This window comes from Schistocerca nitens, chromosome 6, assembly GCF_023898315.1.
Source record: "Schistocerca nitens isolate TAMUIC-IGC-003100 chromosome 6, iqSchNite1.1, whole genome shotgun sequence".
Lineage (NCBI taxonomy): Eukaryota > Metazoa > Arthropoda > Insecta > Orthoptera > Acrididae > Schistocerca > Schistocerca nitens.
In genome coordinates, this window is record NC_064619.1 from 456,430,624 (window position 1) to 456,451,220 (window position 20,597).

Below are 20,597 nucleotides of genomic sequence, written 5' to 3' on the forward strand. Positions count from 1 at the left end.
GGCTGGAAGATTATTAAAATGACGGGATTTGTTATTTTATCAAAACTCTCCTGCTCAGTCGTTGAGGTCTTATGTAAAGGCAGGCTGCTGAGTTTGGAATGGTTAAAATATTTACACTGCAGAATTAAATAATTGATTCAGAAATATAATTTCCTGATCCACGGTAGTACTTAGAAATGATGTATTTGTCTGTACATAATCTGCTGTACTTACGGAGATGCCGTTCATAAAGTAGCCCTTATTAAGGAAAGATCAATTAAAATGGAAAGGCTTAAACTTGTAATAAATCGTTGTTTGTTGCAGATTGGAATGAGCATGCGATCGGATAAGATACGCACGTACAATTTCCAGCGAGATACCGTAGTAGATCATCGCATACATTTCACTGTACATAACTTGAGGGAATTCTTGGAAGGTGGTTTGTTGTTGAACAACCTAATGAGGAAGCTTCAGCAGGAAGACTACAAGGAGCGGCTCTTCTCTGTGATCCACAGTTGAAAAATTATAGCCCATATTTACTGGATGGCAGTTGGTGGTATGTTGACTGTATTGAGAAAAATTTTAGTGCCTTACTTTGCAGCACTCGTGCCTTTTGTCATTTATGTTTGTGTCAAATTTATCATGAAGCACTGTGCAGGCTACAGTGGTGTGCCACATTTTTGTAATATTGTGTAGTTAATGCATTTTCACTTAGTTAATAACATATTAAAAATCTGTGCCAGACAGGAAAGTAACAAATTGCTGATGTTTTCATTTAAGACTGGTGGCAATCTCATATTTGATGCTTCCTTTAATCATGGGGACAATGACCTTGATATCTTGCCCAATTTACATGTACTGGTAAGTTTGTCAGACATTGTTCTGTTTATGTATGGTCCAATTTTGTTTTTTAATGGCTGCAGGTTTATTGTTGTGACTGGTTATAAAAACAGCCCTTTAGCAAATACTATTTAAGTACAAGATTTTAACCAAGACATTTTTTTGGGAACGTCATATTTAATAACTTCAGTTTACGCTGGTAGTCTGCAAGCTGTCATTGATATCTGAAAATGTACATTACTTTTATCACATGATGCTGTTGAGAGGTGCCAGCTTACTTCCACTCTCTTTTTTTGTGGTAGGATGACAACCAGTTACTGGTTTGTTCTGCTTATCAAACTGACAAAAAGAGATGATGTACTACATGTTCTGTGATAAGTACGTCAGATGCTGTATTGATTTGGATATAGGTTGCAAAATAAAGAGAGCTGACAATGTTAAGTTTTTTTTCCTCATTTTGTATTTAATATTTGTGGCTGTAGACAAAAATAAAATAAAAATACACATATAAAATAATTTCACTCAGAGTGGGTGTTAAGCTGGGAATGATGACTTTACAGTTGCCTGGCAACTATCATAAAAAATTAAAATAACTTATAGAAATTATTAATAATACTTAGAACAGAACAGATCATTAGTTAGTTCACAAGGTCTCCTGTCAGTGTCATCAGGAGATACCACCCCACAACAGATCCATTACCTCACATAATTAAGTATTCTGAAACGCAATCCCACTGTCTACATATAATGTAGGCTTATACTGGTGCTGTAATGACATAAATATTTACAACTGACTAACTTATAATGTTAAATTTTAATCAAATAAAACACACCAAGTTAGATATTTGAAACAGTTTGAACCACAGTAATGACAGCCAGAAGCATTTTCAATCATTAGATGCTAAATGCTGAGTTGAAGAAAGCATTAGCAGTTAAATCAGTAATTATATTTATGTCACACAGCTAAAGGATTGCAATGGACATGGATGCTCTGCAAATACAAAAATATTACTTAATTTTCACTGTTACCACGTAACAAGAATTGTGCAATACTTTCAGAGTGTCAAAGAAACTATTGCAGCTGCTACAATACCAACATATTGCTGCAATTTCAGTACACTTTAAAAAAATAATGCTGCATATTCAAAATCATCTGCAAGCATACAAAAATACAAGAGAAAAATAATAAAGGTCTCTTCTTATAGGGGAAATCAATATAACTTCCCCACTACAATAGTTCTTAAATCAACTTTCTGTTACAAGACAATGTGGTGCAATTATATCAAAGATGGTTTGTGAGATTCATATTCTGCACACTGAAATTTCTTTCAGGTGTCTGTACAATCAAACCCACTGTACACAAACAATGGTGTTGGAGATTAAAAATTGGAAACTCAAAGGCAAGAGATCAGTAATTTCAGCACTGAGCTTATATACCGCAGTACAACAGCATGTGTTGTTGCTGCTGAAGATGGTCAGCAATAATTGAGTATACTACAAATATAACAAAGATATAAAGTGTGAAATTCCAATAAGCAACAGAGTTATTTTGCAAGCATGCGAACTACTCACACAACCGACAAAGCTGCCACCTTATCTATCGTGCAACTGTGCTTACGCAAGTAATAATAGTGCAAAAATAAACAACCTTTACAGAAGCAAAAACATCTCAGCGAATAACAACATTTATATTATTCAATTAACATCAAGTAGGCCACCAACCTGTCTCGTGCTTGAAATAACCTTATTTTTTAACCTAAGCTTCAACATCAGGCACACCATGTCAGAACAAGACATCATCAAATTACATTTATAAGCCTTCACATTATGCCGATGTATAATGGTCTTTTAGGAAACATACAATTATAGCGCTCTTTTTTTGCAAAGAAAAAAAGCATAATTAGCGCTTAACACTCCGTATCACTGCCCATGGACATGGTCATGGAATCACATTTTATAAGTAACCCTTCCACTTTTTGACCTATCAGTAAACCAACAGTTCACAAATCAACATACCTAACAGTGGTGCAACATCTGACACAGCCAGGAATATTAATGCACTTAATTTATAGCGTGGTACATGCAGCACCAGCTAGTAGACATCAACATGCACACACTAAATATGTAACAACTGCATCACGAGACAAACTGGTGGGCTACAAGAGCACCACCACTTTCTTCAACCTGCCATCTTACTTCACACTTCAGTTCACATTCGTCCCATGACACTGACCAGCCACCAGATTCAGAATTGCATAGAAAACTGTGTCCAACTCAGTAACAATTAGGTAGCTGGCTAGGATGACAAATAAATATGTAAAAACATATTTCTCTGATACAGTTTTATGTGGCAGCTGCAGGAAGTGACCACATTTTTAAATGCAGATATGAAGTCAAGATTCTGTGTTTTTCTCACATAATGAAGAAAATGTCAGCGCACTATAGCAGTCTTCGTAGCCCATTCACAACAATTTTCTAACATACTGATAATCTGGACTGTACATTAACAAGAAAGTAAACAGCTGTTGCAGTACTTCAAGAGTAAGAAGGAAGTGCAAACAGAAGGGACATTTCTTGTATAGAAAACACAGTTCATAATATTTAATATTTTGAAATAACACCTATACTACCACTCTCGAAGCACAAAAAACCGTGGCAAATGCAACAGCAGGAGGGAGCTTCGAAGTTGCCCACACTCCATTTAGTCATCGAGTGGTACCTCTCAGTCACACGCTGCACAAGCGGTCACACTGAAAAATGCATTTTCGTTTATTCTGTACGTCCCATTGAACAGCAAAGTAGATCTTGAAGAATTAGCCCACAACAGGGCTAAACATATGTGGCAGCTGCTCCCACACCCGCTGGTGTTGGTTGATCTTCTGGTCTTCGTTTTCCTGGTCCATACTGTCCAATGAATGAACCATCCTCTGTGAATTTACCTGAAAAGTATTTTTTCAAACTATAAACATGCTACTATAGCATTGTCATGAATGTATTATAAACTAGGAACTTGTGCCTAATTCAATTGCTCAATACATACTTTATAGCATCCAATTTCAAATTCAGCTCTGTGTATATATTCATTTAGAGTTAAATATGAAATTAAGCAATGCATGGTCTGATTTTCAAATATCCTGTAAGATTCCAATACAGCTGCTATTACTGCAATAACCAGTACATGTTATTACAACATCATTACAATGATTTTGCTTGGTAAGTTCCATGTCAAGGCTTATTTTATTCTGCCAAAAAAAATCCCAAAAACTAATCTCCAGTTTTTCTCCATTAAAATCTATCTTGTGCAGAATTCTTATTTTGCCAGAAATGTTTCTTGATTCATCACTGTAGCAGGACTGGAGCTATCTATCACTTCAGTTCAGCCTTGTATCCAAACAAGTTATCACCATGCCAAAAATTTCTATCCACTGTTTTGATATTCTCATTAGTACCACAGTAGAGCCAAGCAGCATAACAAAGTCAAATAAAAAATGTGACTTATAAGTCTACAAATACACAACTTTAGTAAATTACACATCACACACAAAGTCCACTGATGAAAGTACCTCACATTTAAATTACATTAGTATCATGTAAAGCAAGACTGTGGAACTTGTATGAAACATTTACTATTGCATTTGAAATATTCAGTGATAAATTTTCCACATTTATGGCAAAGAAGAAGATGCAGTTCTACTTACAGTATGAAGTTGAGTGTTATCTTCTCTTTTCTTTCTTATCAGCAATGGGAGAGGAAGATCTAGAGAGGGACCGCTCGTTACTCCAGTTGCGGCAGCCATGGGTGGCTAGGCTGTGTGGAAGGGACTTCTTCGTATGGAATGGGTGACAACTGTCGAAGTGGAGGCATTGCTGGTGGTTGGTAGGTCTGATATGGACAGAGGTACTGATTTAGCCGTCTTTCAGGTGGAGGCCCATCGAGGTATGTGGCTTGTTGGGTTGATTAGGACCAGGTGTAGTGAATGGGGGAGAAGGTGTTGAGGTTCTGGAGGAATGTGGATGGGGTGTCCTTAACCTTGATCCAGATCACGAAGAAGTCATCAATGAATTTGAACCAGGTAAAGGGTTTGGGATTCTGGGTGTTTCGGAAGGATTCCTACAGATGGCCCACAAATAGGTTGGCATAGGATGGTGTGATACAGGCACTCGTAACTGTACCCCAGATTTGTTTGTAGGTAATGCCTTCAAAGAAGAAGTATACCAAGGGTCTTACTGAGGCCTTTACAGACTGGAATTCCCTCCCAACCTTGTACAAAAACAGATATCCCATGCCTTATCTTTCCAATCACCCACCACCTCCCAATGTCCCACGATCTGGCCACAAGAAGCATTCCCCTCATGACTCCGAACTACCCAGGACTGGAGCAACTGAATTACATTCTCCATAAGGGTTTCGACTACCTCTTGTCCTGCCCTGAAATGAGAAATGTCCTACCCACTATCCTTCCCATCCCTTCCATAGTGGTATCCCACCACTCACCAAACCTACACAATATCCTCGCCCATACCTACACAAGCCCTGCTCCCAACCCCTTACCTCATGGCTCATATTCCTGTAACAGACCTAGATGCAAGACCTCCCAACACAACCTAGTCCAGTCCGGCCACAAACATCCCACCAAAGGCAGGGCTACCTGTGACACCAGTCATGTGATCTACAAGCTAAGCTGCTTGCAACCACAGGCTGCATTCTACGTGGGCATGACAACTAACAAACAGTCTGTCCGCATGAATGGCTACTGACAAACTGTGGCCAAGAAACAGCTGGACCACCTAATTGCTGAACACACTGCCCAACACTACGTTCTTCATTTCAGTGACTTCTTCACAGCCTGTGCAACCTGGATCCTTTCCACCAATACCAGCTCTTCTGAATTGCACAGGCGGGAACTCTCCTTGCAATATATCCTATGCTCCCGTAACCCTCCTGGCCTCAACCTTCATTAGACATTGTCCTTACCCATCTAGCTCTCCACCCCCCCCCCCCCCAATTCCACCAACGCAACCAGTCAATTTACTTATCTCCTTTTCCACTACCACCCTCTCGCCTCGCTGCCCTGCCCTGCCCCAGCCTCTTCCTTACCCCCACCTGGTTGCCTCTCCCATCATGTGCTGCTGCTCACAGTCTGGCGTGTGTGTGTGGGGGGGGGGGGGGGGGGGGGGGGACGCGCGCGCGCCCTTGGCCGAAATCTCATTTTGTGAGAGTCTTTTTGTTGTGTCTACCTGCGACTTGACATATCTGCTGTATGGTGACCAGCAACTACCCTTTTCATAATATTATTATATCCCATCCTGGATTTTCCAATGTTTAAAAGTATATTAACACTTTGGAGACCAAGCCCAAGCATAGTTCAGCTTGCAACTCTTGTTAAAAAGATTGCACCCGAGTATGGGTCAGGCCGTGATTTTCTCGGTGCATGTTTGTATGAGAACAATGTTCTGAAGTCTTGCAACCTGCCCTTGATGGGTGCTGCTGTCTTTGTCACTGTCTTGAATATTTTGGAAGAATCATTAGTGAATGTAACAGCTGCTGTTGTGAATGGCTGAACCAATATGACTGCACTGACATAATTTTGTGCACATACTTATTAGGTTTCATTCACAGTTTACTATAATTCTTCCACAAATACATCATGTTTATTGAATGAGGCAAGAAATTTCAAAATCTCACAAGGAAAATATTGTTCAATAACTCACCTCACATGTTTTTATTGGGAGGATAATTATATTTTCTGTCATCATCATTATTTTAAAGTTCATAATCTATCGAAGAATTAAAGTAAATATGAAAAATAAATCTTCAAGCTTAGCTATTTTTAACTATGTATTACTACATCGATTCAGAACTGTAGTAAATATGAAAAATAAATCTTTAAGCTTAGCCGTTTGTAACTATGTACTACTACATCGATTACATATGTGCCAGTAATGCTTTAAATAATGACGTAAATGGCCAGTTTCCCAGGCCAACTTTTCTTCAAGTGGCCCCTCTCCAAAGTGTTAACACTACTATACACTTCTCATGTATACATATATCTACAGGAGTATTACAAAAGAAAGGCTAATTGACCACCTAAGAAATAAAATTATATGAGAAATCTAGACAGAAAAGAAAATCTGCAAACAAATGATGCAAAGAAGCTAGAAGAAAAGGGGGGGATCTTTGGCACCGAAAACTAGCTGCATATGAATCTCCGGAAAGACTTCTTACTTTGTCCTTATTGCCAGCATTTCCAAGATGCAATACTCTGATGGTAACTTTGCTCTATTAAATTAACTTGGTCAACTGAAATACACTGAAGAGCCAAAGAAACGGGTACACCTGCCTAATACTGTGTGGGGCACCTGCGAGCACGCGGAAGTGCCACAACAGCATGTGGCATGGACTCAGCTAATGTCTAAAGTAGTGCTGTAGGGAATTGACACCATGAATCCTGCAGGGCTGTCCATAAATCCATAAGGGGCGAGGGGGTGGATATCTCTTCTGAATAGCACATTGCTAGGCATCCCAGATATGCTCAATAATGTTCATGTCTGGGGAGTTTGGTGGCCAGCAGTTGTCTTTAAAATCAGAAGAGTGTTCCTGAGGCTCCTCTGTAGCAATTCTGGATGTACGGGGTGTCACACTGTCCTGCTGGAATTTCCTAAGTCTGTTAGGATGCACAATGGATGTGAATGGATGCAGGTGATCAGACACGATGCTTACGTATGTGTCACCTGTCAGAGTCATATCTAGTCATATCACTCCAATTGCACATGTCCCACACCATTACAGAGCCTCCACCAGCTTGAGCAGTCCCCTGCCGACATGCAAGGTCCAGGGATTAATGAGGTTGTCTGCATACCCATACACGTCCACCCACTCAATACAATTTGAAATGAGACTCGTTCGACCAAGCAACCTGTTTCCAGTCATCTACAGTCCAATGTTGGTGTTGACAGGCCCAGGTGAGGCGTAAAGCTGTGTGTCATGCAGTCAGGAGTGGGCCTTTGGCTCTGAAAGCCCGTATCAATGACGTTTCATTGAATGGTTTGCACATTGACACTTGTTGATGGCCCAGCATTGAAATCTGCAGCAATTTGTCGAAGGGTTGCTCTTCTGTCATGCTGGGTGATTATCTTCAGTCATGTTGGGGCCTTTCTTGCAGGATCTTTTAACGACCACAACAATGTCGGAGATTTGATGTTTGATGGAATTCCTGATATTTATGATACACTCGTGAAATGGTCGTATAGGAAAATCCCCACTTCATCGTTACATCGGAGATGCTGTGTCCCATCACTCATGCGCTAACTACAACACCATGTTCAAGCTCACTTAAATTGATTACCTGCCATTGTAGCAGCAGTAACCGATCTAACAACTGCGCCAGTCACTTCTTGTCTTATGTATATGTTGCCAACTGCAGCAACATATTCTGCCTGTTTACATATCTCTGCATTTGAATATGCATGCATATACCAGTTTCTTTGGCACTTCAGTAGTTTCGTAGATCTTACCTCATTGATCTCAGTATGTTTAACTTATCCATTCCTTGCTCTCCTGCCTTCCTCTAGCAAGGTTAATGGCTAATCAATTCAAGCTAATGAGCATCCTAATCCGTAAGGTACTCCCTTATTCCCAAACGAGCTGCCCCAGCATTAATCTATACTAATAATAAGTCTTTGAAACTATTGTGTCTGGCTGTCTTTGAACAAGCTAATCTCCAAAGCTATCAGATGAATTTTCATGGGGTTTTCACAGATAATTTGAAAATAGTTTTGGGCACTGCATAGGCTATATTTTATGAAAATCTGAGCATGGAAAAACTGATATTCATACATGTTATAAAAATCAATGTATGTACCAAATCTCCTCCAAAATCTCTGGACCAGTTCCAATCAAACTTGGTACTTACTGTCTGCAAAAAATCACTGGGAGGTAAAGACCACCTATCTATCAAAGGGGTGGGGGTGAAAGAGAAATGTTAACTATGATGTATGAATACCCAGATTTTATTCATATTTGAGAACGAGAGCACTTAGTGGCTTCAGCAAACTTTACACACAATCCCAAACCTTTACGAAACTTTTCTTAATGACGCCCCATACATCATGACAAACAGAAAAATTTTATTGGTTACTACATTTTTGCTGTACATGCAGTAAAATTGTCACATGAGGCCTGACATTCACATTTATTGCTTCTTTATTACTGACTATATTTGTAGCACATTTAGCAAACAGTACCCCTCTACATCCACACGGACATTCTGCAAGCCATTATACAGTATGTGGTGGAGGGTACCCTGTACCACTACTAGTCATTTCCTTTCATGTTCCACTCACAAATAGAGTGAGGCAAAAACGACTGTTTATATGCCTCCATATGAGCCCTAGTTTCTCTTATCTTCGTGGTCCTTGCACAAAAAGTATGTTGGCAGCAGTACAATCATTCGGCAGTCACCTTCAAATGACGGTTGTCTAAATTTTCCCACTAATGTTCTTTGAAAAGAATGTCGCCTTCCCTCTAGGGATTCCTATTTGATTTCCTGAACACCTCCGTAAGACTGGTGTGTTATTCAAACCTATCAGGAACAAATCTAGCAGCCCACCTCCGAATTGCTTCGACGTCTTCCTTCAATACGCCCCTGTACGGATCCCAAACACTAAAGCAATACTCAAGAATAAGTCGCAACAGCGTCCTAAACAGCCTCCTTTACAGGTAAACCACTCTTTTCTAAAATTCTCCCAATAATCTGATGACCGTGAGTCTTCCCTGTCACAGTTCTCACATGCTTGTTCCAGTTCATATCGCTTTGAAAAGATATGCCCAGTCATCCACATTAACTTACACTTTTCCATATTTAGAGCTAGCTGCCATTCATCACGACAACTAAGCCATCGTGTATCGTCCTACAGTCACTCAACTTTGACACTTTACCAAACACCACAGCACCATCAGCAAACAATTGCTGACTCCTACTCACCCTGTGTGCCAAATCATTTATGTACACAGAGAACAGCGGTCCTATCACACTTCCCTGGGGCACCCCTGACGATACACTTGTCCTGATGAACATTCACCATTGAAGACAACACGCTGGTTTTATTTCTTAAAAAGTCTTCATGCCACTCACATATCTGTGAACTTATTCCATATGCTCATACCTTCGTTAACAGCCAGCAACAGGGCAACGTGTCAAATGGTTTCTGGACATCTAGAAATATGAAATCTCCCTGTTGCCATTCATCCACAGTTCACAGTGTATCTTTTGAGAAAAGGGCATGCTGAGTTTCACTCAGGCAATGCTTTCTAAAACTGTGATGATTCATGGACATAAGCTTCTCAGTCTCGAGAAAGTTTATTATATTTGAACTGAGAATATGTTCAAGGATTCTGCAGCAAACCGAAATTAGGGATACTGGTCTGTAATTTTGCAGGTCTGTTCCTTTACCTTTCTTATATATTGGAGTCACCCGTGCTTTTTTGCAGTTGCTTTGGACTATGTGCATTATATTTCCATTGTTTCTCTACGCCAGAGATTTTTATAACTATGTTGTCAATATGGGAGTCTGTCTGATGGTCAAATGACTGTAATGTTTGTACGATTCTCCTTTGTGAACTGTTTCTTGAATGTGAAACTTAAAACTTTGGCTTTCGTTTTGATATCTTCAACTGCCACACCAGATTTGTCAACAAGGGACTGGGCCTTAGACCCACATGATACTGAATGTACCTACAAAATTATATCATTGTCCAACACACAGTTCATCAGAAGAGATGAGGGAAGGACGAGATGGACAGAACGGTGGACTAATAGAACTAAAATAAATATGTACCAGGGCAACACTGGGTACTCAGCTAGTTTTGAATAAATCTACAAAGTTTTACAAGCGGTGTTTACCACAAGGAGTATGATTTCTGTCATTTTATAACTTAACCGTTCCAACTGTCTCCACTTTACTCTTTGTATATTTTTATTTCTAGCTTATAAGGGCAGTGGCTTTTTCCATCAGATATAAAGACTTTTCTGTCTTTGAGTTGGCGTATTAACTTATATGCTTCGATTTTACATCTAGCAGAGCAGATTGCTACTTGAGCCATAATCTACACCTGAATCTATAATGTGCAAACCACTTTCATGTGCATGGCAGAGGCAACATCCCATTGTACCAGTTATTACGGTTTTTGCCCATTCTGTTCACGTAATGAGTGCAGGAACAATGACTGCTAAACGCATCTGTGTGTGCTGTAATTAATCTAATCTTGTTCTCACAATCCCTATGTGGGAAATATGCAGGAGGCTGTAATACAGTGTATTCCTAGAATCATCATTTAAAGCCATTTCTTGAAACTTTGTAGTAGACTTTCTCAGAACAGTTTGCGTCTACCTTAAAGAGTCTGCCAGATCAGTTTCTTCAGCATCTCTGCGACACTCTCCCATGGGTAAAACAAACCTGTGACCATTTGTGCTGCCCTTTTCTGTATACATTCAATATTCCCTGTTGGTCCTATTTGCTCTGGTCCCACACACTTGAGCAATATTCTGGAATGGGACGCACAATTGCTTTGTAAGCAATCTCGTTCGTAGATTGACTGCACTTCCCCAGTAGTCTACCAATAAACTGAGGTCTACCACTTGCTTTACCCACAATGAAGCCTATGTGATCATTCTATTTCATATCCCTACAAAATGTTATACCCAGGTATTTGCATGAGTTTGCTGATTCCAAATGTGGCTCATTGATATTATACTCACAGTATACTGTGTTTTTTCGTTCTGTGATATATGAAATTTACTCCTGTCATTGTACAACTGCGATTGCACTGTAGCTTGAAATGAACACTTTGCAGTATCAGTTTGCATGAGGCATCAAAATATTAGTAGTAAACTTCCAAGAATTATTATTGTCTTACCTCTGCAGGATACCTAGACCAAGGTAGCAAATCCGCCACCCGCTGATGCTGTTTCTGCTTTCCTTTGCTGACGACCATACTGACCAATGAAAGAACCATCTTCATTCATACCTTCTGCATGGCCACACGCCGGCATCCAAAAGCAAAAATGTTACATACAAAAAATAGCTACAAAGCTACAACAACAAAACAGAAAAAGCGGCATGCAAAACACAGTAAAACAAAATGGTGCTAATATGAGACAGAAAGAGAATGTAAAAAATTTTCTCATCTCTCTGGGGCATTAACATGCATGTGACACAAAATACATTTTATTTCTAGTGCTGTAAGTATACTTTCCAGACAAACATATTACGAGATGAAATAAAGTGTCAAACAGCCAAATACAGTATCTCTTACCATTAACACTGCACTCTTGTTCACAAGGAAGAAATGTGGTCACCAGACAAACTATACTTCCACAAGTTTTGAAAGATCTAAGCTCAATATTAACAACTGAGATATATTTTACAAAATTATTTGTCTCCCATCTTGTCATTTAATTATATTCAGAGAACTGTTGTAACTGTATCATTTTGGCATCAGGCAGCAAGATATCATCAGCATAATATCATACTATTTATACAAGAGTGCAAGTACGAGTTTTAGGCATCAAGGAACACACCTCAAGACCCTTGCCCCAAATCTAACATTGTTGGGACATTAACACATCAATAATATATCACGTCATGGGTGTTCTAGTTCTGCATTCTGTTGCATCCAGCACCTCCTACAGAAAGGCGGAGGTCAACACATACTGTGGCAAACACTGGTGTGTATAGAAACTCTACTGAGATAAGAAATCCACCTCTGCTAAACACCAATGTACTATATAATGTGTGTGTGAGTGAGTAAGCAAAAAGGAAATTTCTTGTCTTAAAGATGGGGAACTATCCTATACAGTTGAGTAATAACAAGTCTGTCAGCAGCAAGCAGATACTAACCTACAAAGGAGACAAAATCTCTGAAAATGGGGTAAAATACTCTGCAAGTATAACAGTACTCCATTTAGAATGAGTACAGACTACACTGGAGGGAATATAAGAACATTACAAAACACAGGAGAATTAGAAAACTTAAATGTATGATTTAGTGAAGAATTTGAGCAGGAAAAAGGGGAAAAAACATGTTCTACTGAGGAAACAAAGAAAGCTGAAACAGTAGTTGTCACCCTGCTAACAAATCAAACTAGAAAATACTCATCATGTGAAAAACTACAGTGACAGGTTGATGTTCATTAAATTCCAAGGACACTGTAGTAATTCAAATGTAAATGCAAACAAATGACCACCATGGCTATAAAGTTGAGATCATGAACAGAGAACTAAGATATATCATGGTTCAAGAAGCTAAATGGTAACTTATATAATGTAACTGGATAGATAAGAAATCTACTCATTAAGTTGCGGCAGAAGAACACACACATATAACAAAAGCACTGGAATTTGCAAGCTTTTGCAGTCAGTAGCTCCTTCTGACAGTGAGGCTGAACGGGAATGGACAGATGTGTAGGAAAACAGCTGGTGAGGTTTAGGACAAGAAGACACTTTGGAAAAGTTGTCCAGAACTCTGACTTTAGGGAAGACTTACCAGATGGGATGAGAACGAAAGACTGATTGCTGGGGGCTACACAGGAAAAGATTTGAAAACCTGAGTGTATTCCAACTTAGACATTTTTGTTCAGTACCAGTTCACATTAAACATTTTTACAATTTTGCTAGTTCTTTATCAATTTCTTTCACGATTAATCTGTAATCTATGGCCGTATGCTTTTGAGAAAGATCCAGTTTTTTATTACTTCAACTTATCTACTTTTGACATTTCAACTCCTTCTCCACTTCTTGAATTTCAACAGAAATTTCATTAGTAATTGGTTATGATCACTATCAATGTCAGCAGCTGTATAACTTTCAGTCCTTCATTTGAGACAAGAATTTTTGTTTTCCTGAAATATTGGCTATCTCATTTCCTTTTTCAGTTCCTTAGCATCTTTCACATGTAGTTGCCCAAGGCAGAATTTTATTGGTCTCATTTTTCTTGCCAAGGTAGAGCTTTCCTTTTACTTTTTGTTCTCTGTCTTACTTCATGATTGCACTCCTGTCTATCATTATGATTAAATTCTCAACCCCTTTGATATATTTTGCATGTTTTTCTGTTTCAATGTCATTCACATCTGTGGTTACCAATTTACATATACAATTATAGTATCTATTGGATGTCCATTCAATGTCATCAATATTGTTCTTTCTGTTGTTGCAGATGATCTTTTGTTCTATCACAAAATCTCCTGTTTGCTCTTATTCCTATTGCTGCTTTACTATTATATAACCCACAATGAATAAGCCCATGATTTTCACATCACAAATCTCCCCATTCTCTCCATCATATCTCACTGACTCTTAAAATATTTATCAGCATTCTTCCTATTTCAACCTTCAGATTCTTCTAGTTTTCCACGCTACTTTTGTGCTGTAACATTCCATACATCCACAGTAATTAGCATTCAATTTTTGTATGACATCTCCTATCAAGTAGTCTGTCAGAGATCCAAATGGCAGAGAGACCACACACACACACACACACACACACACACACACACACACACACACACACACATATGCACACGCACACACACTATAATACAGGTTTAGCTATCAATTCTGCATGAGTCTTCAGGTGCCAACTGTCAATGTGGGAAAACTTCCAAGTCATAAAAAGTAATTTCTCAATTTTACTGATATATACTAACCTGTGAAAGAGAATGGCTGGTTAAATATACTTACACCACACTGAGTTACAAAAGACTATTAAAGCAAGCAAGTTAAAAAAAAGTCTCATTCTGCAATTTCATTCAAGTCAAAGACATTCACGCACCTGTATCACCATCACCATACTCCGCCATTGAATCTGTATCACTTTCTGGTGCAGCTTTCTGATCACTGGCAGTTGATCCACGACCATGTGACTTGTTATCAAGCCTAAATGAAATGAAGTAAAATGAATAAATAAATACACATGAGAAAAAAACAGGATTTACGTGTGTGTGTGTGTGTGTGTGTGTGTGTGTGTGTGTGTGTGTGTGTGTGTGAGGGGGAGAGAGAGAGAGAGAGAGAGAGAGAGAGAGAGAGAGAGAGAGCGCTTATTCTGAAATGTTTGTATAGATTTTCTTTCACAGTCCCGCAATGTGAAATTCTTTGTTGACATGGTACCAAAAAAATCAGTCCCACTTACTAACTCACACCCATATCGACAAGTTTTACAAAGTATTTCACTATTAACTCTGAACTGGTTTATACTGATGGTGGATGAGTATTCGTATCCAATTTGCTATATATACCTGCCAACTTCTGAAATGGGCTATCAATATAATTCATGCTTGACAAAAAATCTAATGAATTTTGATATACCCCGGTTCGATGAAAATAATAATACTTTTGTGCTACAAAATACAATACTTTTGTGCTACAAAATACAATAATTCGTGTTTTAAACAGGATAGTTCAATGAAATCAAACCTACTTACATCATAGCCAATGATTTGTGTATGAACATAACAATAAAGAAGAAATCAATGTTAAACAGCAGCAGAAGAAATCAATGTTAAACAGCAGCAGGTGTGGTGAATATTAGTTTGGACTTCCTTGGTAAATGAAGTAGATACACAATAATTGACAAAGCTTTTACACAATAAAACTTGTTTAACATAACACAGACAAGAAATAATATAATACACACTGCAAATCACATGCGAGTTTGACCTTAAAAGTCACAGTTTTGGCATTTTTAGCTTCCTGCAACAAGTCTTGAGAAAATGTTTTGTCATAACTGGGACCGGACCTCATGGTCTTCAAAAGAGAAATAGACTCCAGAGATTCACTGAACACTTCACATTCTGCATTGCTATGGGCAATGGTGAGAACAGAGAGTATTACTATAGAAAGTCAGTTGAACTTAAAGACATCCATCAGCTCCAAAAAGTCTTGGTATTTGTGCCCCACTGCAATTGCTTAGTATCATCTACCTGAAGAACAGTGAACTGCTGATGACGAGCTGTGAACTGCTTCTGGAGCTCATTCACCACCTCACCTGTAATTTCATTCTCTTCCTTGCTCAATACGACAGGAAATTTTCCCAAGAAAAAACAATTGGAAGAAAACTGTGCATCTTTAATTTTGTCTAACCTAGCAACTTGAGCATGCTTTAACACATCATCCTTGAGTGGAAACTTGATGATAATGTCATCACAAGCAGTGCAAATGTAGTTTATCACCAATGAAAAGAAATGAGATTTATCTGTAATCCTGGATATCATTCACTATGTTCGAAGTCTGAATGTCAATAACTAACTCATCATCACTTCTTTGCTTTTGAATCAAGTTGTACTCCATTTCAAGCAATTTGGAGCTTTAATGAACAACTGCTTTAGCAAATCCATTAGAAGTTGTAACAAAAAGTGAACTTGTAGGGAAGAAGTCTCAAGGGCAATTTGTCAAATACAGGCATAGCCACATGAAGGGAAGTGCAAAAGGCCTTGTTTAAGTTTGAGTACAAGACCATAAATAATTTTACCTTACATGTTGTGGCAGAAGTCTTACTTCTAAGGATGGATTTGTCTCATTTGGAAGAATATGCTATTCTTTTAATGGCATGTGTAGTAGCAGAATCAAGAATTCTCTTCTTCTGACACTCTTGAATCCCCTCTGTTCAACTCTAGGTATTCTAAAAGATGTCAAGCTTGAGGAAATGTTTTGGGTACATAATATTACTTCCTCCTTGAAGAAAGGAAGAGGTGGATCCTAATGGTCCAGTAGCCTATCCAAACATCTGACTAAAGATAACCATGTAGTATGTACATGCTTCAGAATTTTCTTTGCCTCTTTATTGTGCAAGTTCTGAAATTTCTGAAGGCATTCTTTTCTTTTGACGTTCTTCTCTAAGGAATAAAATATATCAACAAAGATCTCATCCACTTTAAGTGGTAATCTTCCAGCACTTTTTTTCAGCTGCTAGATTAATCAGGTGCCAAATGCAACCTATGATTGCAATACCTGGTTGAACTTCCTTCAGAACTACTGAAACACCATTTTCGTGTCCTGTCATAACAGCAGCATTGTCGGAACAGAAAGCCACACAGTTTTCAATTGGTATGTTATGAGAATTCAGCTGTTATAACATCAGGTTACCTATGTTTCACCCTGTTGAGCCCCCGTCTAACACTGGCATGGACAGCACAGTGTTCAGTTCTTTTTCCTGCAGAATATCGTAGAATGTAACAACAACGGGATACAACTTGGCATTTGAATCATTGCTTCCATCCGTTGCCAAAGAAAATGGTTCATTCTGAAGGCACATAAAACTTCAGATGATGCATTTTCTGCCATTTTATTTACAATGCAAGTCGTTTTCGTATGACCACAGCTATATTTCTTTGCAACTTCTGATGTGTGAAACATAATCTTAAATAAAGCACCAGCACAATCAGCTGCACCTAAGGGAATATTGTGTTCCATCAAACAGGAAGTAAACAAGACACTTGGCCCTAATTATGTCACTGTCAATGTTTCCAGACTTGGCAAAGAAAAAGGTGTTGATTTTCTTGTTACCTTCCTTCACTTTAACATAATTTATGTTTTTACCGCACTTAACAGGATTACTCAAATTGTTTCTTCCACCATACGCAACATTAATATCACACCCACATAACGTGCAAAAGGCAAATTTTTCTCCTTTTCTATATTTTAGTATGCATGGAAAATCAGCAGAATATGATTCTTTAAATGTCTGGAAGCACTGTTTCTTGGCGGATTTATTCATGAATCTTACAACAGGAATACAGCATATGAAAATGTCCAAGAACAAATGCTTCGATACATAGTGAATGGAACCTGGATAACAGAATGTCACATACAAGTTATGACATAAACATTCAAGGCAGTCAAACACTTTATTGAAACATCTTGAAGCAAACAAAGTCTTAAACCATTAAATCAACATGACGCCAACCTCGTGAACGTAGAATAAGCACATGGGGGGGGGGGGGGGGGAGAGGAAAGCTGCCAACAACAACAACCCCCCCCCCCCACACACACACACATGTAAGAATTGAATGTAACTAGTTCACACATGGTCAAAGAATATGGTTAAATCACAGCAAGTGAACGGAGCAGAACAAAGAAATTGCTGAGCAGAGCCTGTCGACATATAAGACTCACATGGAAGAACTGTTATCCCAGCTTTAAATTCAATTCCAACGATGACACAAACATCACACAGTTAGAAGTACCAATAATATCAAAGAATAAATTATGGACTATCATAGACTTGTCATGTTCATTAATCAGGTTTCTGCCGGTTATTTACGTCTTTCCTGCACGATATTTCAATTACGTACCTCACAGTCTTCAGGTGCTGCCTAATACTGATTCCAGTGTGGAACAAGTCCAGTATTTATGCCTACATTGTGCTAGGTGCAAGAAGTTGCACATTTGCCATATGTTGGGCCAATATCTGCCAAAATCAACAGAATTCTCCACACACATAACATTAAAAGCGTGTTCCATCCACCCACCAAGATTAAAGCTCTGCTAGGGGATGTGATGGATGACCTGTGTCTACAAAAACCGGGCATTTACCATGTACCATGTGAATGTGGTATGGCATACATCGACCAGACGACCAGGACCATTGACATCAGGTGCAAAGAGCACCAAAGCCACACAAAACTGAGGCAGGCAACCAAGTCAGCGATTACCGAGCATTGTTTAGACCTCAATCATTCTATGAAGTATAATGATACCGGCTTGGAACCCAGCACTCGATCATTCTGAGGACGCAACGTAGGCAACATTCAGACCCCAAGAGACACAAGTAGTAAAAGGTTTGAATTAGACGTGACAGCCCGGTACATGTAACTAAGGATGTATGTGAAATGGCACCTCAGAGAACAGACAAAGTATCTGAGGACACTCTTCCGAGTCTCAAGTGTCGGTTTGAACACAATCGGCCTGAAAGTGACACTGCCGCCGCTGCTGGAGAGCAAGAACTTCGGACATCATGCCTAACACGATACAGCACAGTAATAGAACGTCCTAATTCACAGAAGGACTCCAAATTATGACAGTTGGAAGATAGAACGTCTAGCACAGCTTGGATGCCATTCAGAACTTAATTCAGCTATACTGACAACGGATAATAACCACAAAGCATGCACCCAGTGTACAGAACAGCAGCGGCTGGAAGAAAATGCTACATCCGTTGCTATTGGTCGGCACACACCACAGACGAAGTGCCAGATGCGGCGTGGACCACATAGGGAACGCCTAGCACAACTTAGCCATAAATACCAGACTCGTTCCACACTGGAATCAGGATTAGACAGCACCTGAAGGGGACTGCAAGTCACGCAGTTGAAATATCGTGCAGGAAAGATGCAAATAACCGGCAGAAACCCGCTTAATCAACACGACAATGCCTCACCGGGAAAGCTTGAAGAATTATATCGTAGACTTGCCTTCGACCCACGCAAACAATCAACTGTACGGAAATGGGGTGATTATCGAATGTTAAAGTTTCAAATTTTTGTCCATGAAGTCTTAAAATGACATTGTACATCTGTAACACCATAAAATGTTGCAATTCCTGTAAATTTTATGGATAAACTGTAAAAGTTGGCAGGCTTGGCTACAGTATGGAGATAACTCCCCTTATCTGATTACTTGGATGTACAGGGTGATTATAATTTAAGTAAACTGCTGTAAAAATAGAACCACTTCTAAGAATGATGTCAAATTTGAATATTATCACACCAGAAGAAAACACTATGGAAACAAAATTTTAACGAAAATTTTACCTCTAGATGGCTCCTTAAGTGGCAGAATATGTAAAATACACTGAGGTGACAAAAGTCATGAGATAGTGGTATGCAAATATACAAATGGTGGTAGTATCACATACACGAGATAGGAAAGGACAGTCATTCGCAGAGTTGTGATTTGTACAAAGGTGACTCATATGAGAACATTTTGAATGCGATTATGGCCGCACGATGAGAATTAACATACTCTGGACGCAGACTGGTAGTGAGAGGTAGATGTGTGGGACATTCCATTTCGGAAATCGGCAGAGAATTCAATATTTTGAGATCCGCAGTTTGAACAGTATGCCGAAGACACCAAATTGCAACCATTATCTTTCACCACAGACAACGCAGTGACCAATGACCTTCACTTAACAACTGAAAGCAGTGGCGTTTGTGCAGAGTTATCAGTGTTAACAGACAAGTAATACTGTGTGGAATAACCTCAGAAATCAATATGTGATGTACGATGAACATATCCATTAGGACAGTGTGACGATATTTGGCGTTAATGGTCTACGGCAACAGACGACCAGTGTGAGTGCCTTTGCTAACAGCACAATATCCCCTGCACTGCCTCTCCTAGTCTCATGACCATATTGGTTGGAATCTAGATGACTGGAAAGCCATGCCCTGGTCAGATGATTCCTGATACCAGCTGGTAAGAGCTGTGGTAGGGTTCGAGTGTGGTGCAGACCTGCAGACCCCACAAAACCACAGACCCAAGTTGTCAACAAAGAACTGTGCAGTCTGGTGGTGGCTCTATAATGTTGTGGGCTGTGTTTACATGGAATGCACTGGGACTTCTGATCCAATTGAACCAGTTATTGAGTGAAAAGGGTTATGTTCAGCTACTTTTGAGACCATCTGCAGCTATTCATGGACTACTTGTGTAACGATGGAATTTTTATGGTTGATAATGTGCCATGTCAGCATTCACGATTGGTTTGGAAAGCATTCTGGACAATT

At 39.2% G+C, this 20,597-nt stretch overlaps 2 protein-coding genes across 5 annotated transcripts in view; one reads left to right on the forward strand and one right to left on the reverse strand.

The window, feature by feature from the left end:
• The window catches only part of LOC126262600 (peptide chain release factor 1-like, mitochondrial), a 65,717-nt gene extending 64,457 nt beyond the window's left edge, over positions 1-1,260 (forward strand). Inside the window, exon 7 of the mRNA XM_049959345.1 lies at positions 304-1,260. Within this exon, the coding sequence (XP_049815302.1) occupies positions 304-498 (195 nt within the window). The 3' untranslated portion in view covers positions 499-1,260. The remainder of the gene's footprint in view (positions 1-303) is intronic.
• The window catches only part of LOC126262598 (neuroglian), a 101,963-nt gene continuing 82,622 nt past the window's right edge, over positions 1,257-20,597 (reverse strand). For 3 of the 4 annotated variants that reach the window (XM_049959341.1, XM_049959343.1, XM_049959342.1), the window contains exons 22-23: positions 14,648-14,751; positions 1,257-3,758 (exon numbers count right to left, since the gene is read on the reverse strand). In XM_049959341.1, coding sequence (XP_049815298.1) covers positions 3,649-3,758; positions 14,648-14,751 — 214 coding nt within the window. In that variant the 3' untranslated portion in view covers positions 1,257-3,648. Of the gene's footprint in view, positions 3,759-11,734; positions 11,849-14,647; positions 14,752-20,597 lie in introns of all 4 variants that reach the window. The other variant, XM_049959344.1, reaches the window with a different exon arrangement.